Genomic DNA, 4,056 nt, shown 5'->3' on the forward strand with positions numbered 1-4,056 from the left:
AAAAAAAAAAAAAAAAAAAAAAAAAAAAAGAAAAAAATCTTATATACATGATATAAGAAACTTGTCTTGGTGATTAAATATCAGCAGGTTGAAATAATCCTATTTGAGCTGACAGAATTGATTGGCATGTTCAATCAAGAATTGGTACATTTTGAAGAAATGGAGAAGTCCCTTTTCTCCATTCCTATCTTTGCGGTAAATCAATATCTTTAATACTCCTCTCATTATATTTGACCGGTCCGGTTTAATTAATCTATACCTTTGAATGGTTTGATTCTTTGTTTGAAATTTAAGCTTTAAAGGCTAAAGTGGTGAAATGCTTGTTTTAATTAACAGGCCAAAGAAAGCAGCTTGAAGGTCCATTTTCTCCAGAAGAATAAAGAACAGAGGAAATCTTTGCAAGTTCATAAATTTTTTTCTCTAATAACTCAAGAGTTGAGATATGTAACTAAATATTAATTATAATACATACTAGTGATATTTAAGGTCATAGATTCACATCTTAAGCTGTTGTTTTAAATGGAGGTAATGTTAGGAAGTTAAACCAAAATGTTCATGGGAACAGAAATTATCCTTGTAGGAGGAAAGAGTTTATGGTGGAAACACTGCGAATCTCAATTTCTTGGTTTCATTGGATGTTATTTATCTCATCTCCATATGTGAATATTCAACATCTCATATATATTTTATTAATAAAGTAATTATCTTTAAACTGGGAGTTTGCTTTTGAGGTTCTTTATCTTCAAAAGTATGATACTCAGAGCGATGCTTATGGTGAGTTTTTACCGTTCTCCATGATTCTTGAGCTGATCCCAATGTGAACACCCGACACACATCAGAACTTCTTTTTAGAGGTATGCAGATTACTTTGTGTTTTCCTTCAACCGGACCGTAACCTAAAAAGATTGTTATGTCATTCCAGCTCAATCTCGGTTTGGGTAAAGTCAATAACTGTCTCTTGCTAGGGTTCCAAACTACAGGCGTTCCTGTTACTTAAAAGCAGATCAAGCCCTGGAAAGACTCCGTAGGGGGGAAGTAACTATTTCCTCCTGAGAATTTCATATGATAACGATAAATAGGCTGATCAGCTATAACTATTTCCTCATGAGAACATGAGTTAGACCTATTAGAATTCTGAAGTGAATGAAGATGTTGGGGAATCGAGGAAACAAACAACTTTTCATGTTCAAAGAAGCAAACCAAAAGACTCGGCTGCGTGGGTACCGAGTTTCGAACAACTTGATGAAATATGGATTGGTGGTGATTGATAAACAAAGCTTTGACACGCAACGAATCCTCGCAATAGATTTATCAGGCAGTTTAAAAGTATCTCTGAGGTTATATCTGTAGGAAAGGACGAAATTATTTTGGAGACTTTTATCTTCTTTTCTTTTTGTTGCTCCATCTTTGGTCAAAACCTAATTCTTTCCGGCTGCGTTGCTTTTGACCTTTTCTGTATATATACACCAAATGCTTAATATTGTTTTTAAAATAATTAAAGTTGGGAACAGGAAAGAGACGGCAATCTCGTTTTAGGTATATTCATACTGTAAATTTCTTACCTGTGTACGCCAGAAGTTGTCTTTTTCTTGTTCCCAACTAGTGTCTTGTATTCACGTTATCTCCTCTGAATCCAAATTAACCAAACCAACGTCGTCTCTTGTCTTCACGTCGAGGCTGGAGAAGTTTTCTTATGCTAATAGGAAGAGAAGATAACATACGTATCAATGGCCAGTTAATGATTTTATTTTATTTATTTATTTATTATTATTTTTTTTGTCAAATATTTTCTTTTTATTTTATTTTATTACTTTAGTTTTTTTTTTCTATAATTATATCACTTATGTTGAATTGTTTATGGTATTGCATTATTAAAAATATATTTACATTCAACATATTTTTTTAATGGTTTCCTCCAAATTTTGGCTTGCTTGGCCTCTCGGCCAGCTCTGTTTTTTATGCGTAATTTTTTTTTATGTTGATCTCTTAAACTTCGAAACAAGGTATATGCATAATCTTGGTGCAATTTACTTCTAGGAAGCAAAAAGATAAAAAGCCATCAGAAAGGAAAGAAGTTACTACTATTGAACGGTTGATGATATTGAATATATTAAATGCAGTAGGGAAGTGGCAAGGGATGAAGATGAAACGGTAGAAAATCAAAGTTAAAAAGGAAAACTTACAAAAGGAAAAAAAAATTATAAACTTACATAAATGATCACTCTAAGGGGGAAAAAACACCAAGAAGTTAAATTATTTCAAAGTTATTTGACTCTCAACGTGATTCGGGAAAGCATAGAGCGCATACATACGGCTTTTTAAAACTCCCTCCGCGATTCCTTTAAGTTCGAATCTTCTAAAGCTGTTTCTCAATGGGTCACAAAATAAAATATAACCCTTCTTATCAAACGTGGATGATACGTAAACAAACTCACCATCATGAGTGTAACCGTTTAGTTGGTAATAGATTTTCAATCTATCATCAAAGCAAGCACCTGGTGCAAGAACAACTTTACTCAACCACTTGTGTTTCTTTGCGTCTTCCAAAATGTACAATCTGGTACCATGCTTCCGGATGAGTTTACCATATTTCGTGACACAATTTTCAACACAAGCTAGCCTCCCCTCATAAGTCATCATGACCCTACTAATATTCTCTGATGGTAATTGCATCATATCGAATTTTTCATATCTGACATCAAAGCTCATTATAACCCAAACACGCTTATGATAAACATAGGCTATATAATATACAACCCCCTTGATGCATCGACCAGAAGTAGTATGATACTCAGAGCGATGCTTATGGCAAGTTTTTACCGTTCTCCATGGTTCTTGTTCTTGAGCTGATCCTAGTGTTAGCACCCGACACACATCAGAACTTCTTTTAAGAGGTATGCACATTACTTTGTGTATACCTTCAACCGGATCGTATCCTAAAAAGATTGCAATGTCATTCCAGCTCAATCTCGGTTTGGTTAAAGTCAATAACTGTCTCGTGCTAGGGTTCCAAACTATCGGCGTTGCTGATACATTAAAGCAGATCAAGCCCTGGACAGATTTCGTAGGAGGGAAGTTACTCTGCCCTTCTGGGAATTCCATATGATAACGATAAATAGGCTGAGAACAAGAGTAAGACCTTTTGGAATTCTGAAGTGAATGCTGATGCTGCGGAATCGAGGAAACAAACAACTTGTCATCTTCAATGAAGCAAATTAAAAGACTCAACCCTCGGTACCGATTTTTGAACACGTTAATGAAATATGGATCTGTTGTGATTGATAACCAAAGCTTTGACACGCAACGAAACCTTGCAACAGATTTCTCAGGCAGCGTTAAGAGTATCTCTGAGGTTAGATCTCTAGGAAAGGATTGTGATTGTGTACTTCTTTGCCTTTTGGAGACTTTTCTCTTCTTCTCTTTTTGTTGCTCCATCTTTGGTCGAAACACTAATTTGTTCCGGCTACGTTGCTTATGACTTTTTCTTACGTGCTGACTGGTTCTCCAGCTAGTAGGTATTATACACATCGAATGCTCTAGTCTTTTTTTTTTTTACTGGATATTAATATTAATAAAATCTCGATATCTTTCTCTATGCATCAAAATATCTTGTTATCCTCCTATTATTATTAATAAAATCTCGATATCTTTCTCTATGCATCAAAATATCTTGTTATCCTCCTATTATTAATAAAATCTCGATATCTTTCTCTATGCATCAAAATATCTTGTTATCCTCCTATTATTAATTCCAAAATACACTTCGTAAAATAACTTTTTATTTATAAGATTTACCCATTTGAATAAACATTATAACTTGAAGTCATTATTTGTAATATCCAAAATAATATATTTAAAATAATTCTAAAAGAAATTAGTATTCACTTATCCATATTAACATTTTCTAAGTAAAAAATTATATTATTTGAAGTATATTTGATGTTTCATCCTTTAAGTTATACTTATTAAAAAAATTATCTACAAAATTAATTCATAAAAAATTGCACAAAAAACAATAAATAAAATATAGAAAATCAATATAATATATCTAATAAA

At 33.0% G+C, this 4,056-nt stretch overlaps 1 protein-coding gene across 1 annotated transcript; it reads right to left on the reverse strand.

The window, feature by feature from the left end:
• LOC104743921 (putative F-box protein At1g47765) lies at positions 2,238–3,439 on the reverse strand. Its single transcript, XM_010464950.2, has one exon. It carries the CDS (start codon positions 3,433–3,435, stop codon positions 2,254–2,256), a length of 1,182 nt encoding a protein of 393 aa, XP_010463252.1. The 5' UTR covers positions 3,436–3,439; the 3' UTR covers positions 2,238–2,253.

This window comes from Camelina sativa, chromosome 14, assembly GCF_000633955.1.
Source record: "Camelina sativa cultivar DH55 chromosome 14, Cs, whole genome shotgun sequence".
In the NCBI taxonomy this organism is placed as follows: Eukaryota; Viridiplantae; Streptophyta; class Magnoliopsida; order Brassicales; family Brassicaceae; genus Camelina; species Camelina sativa.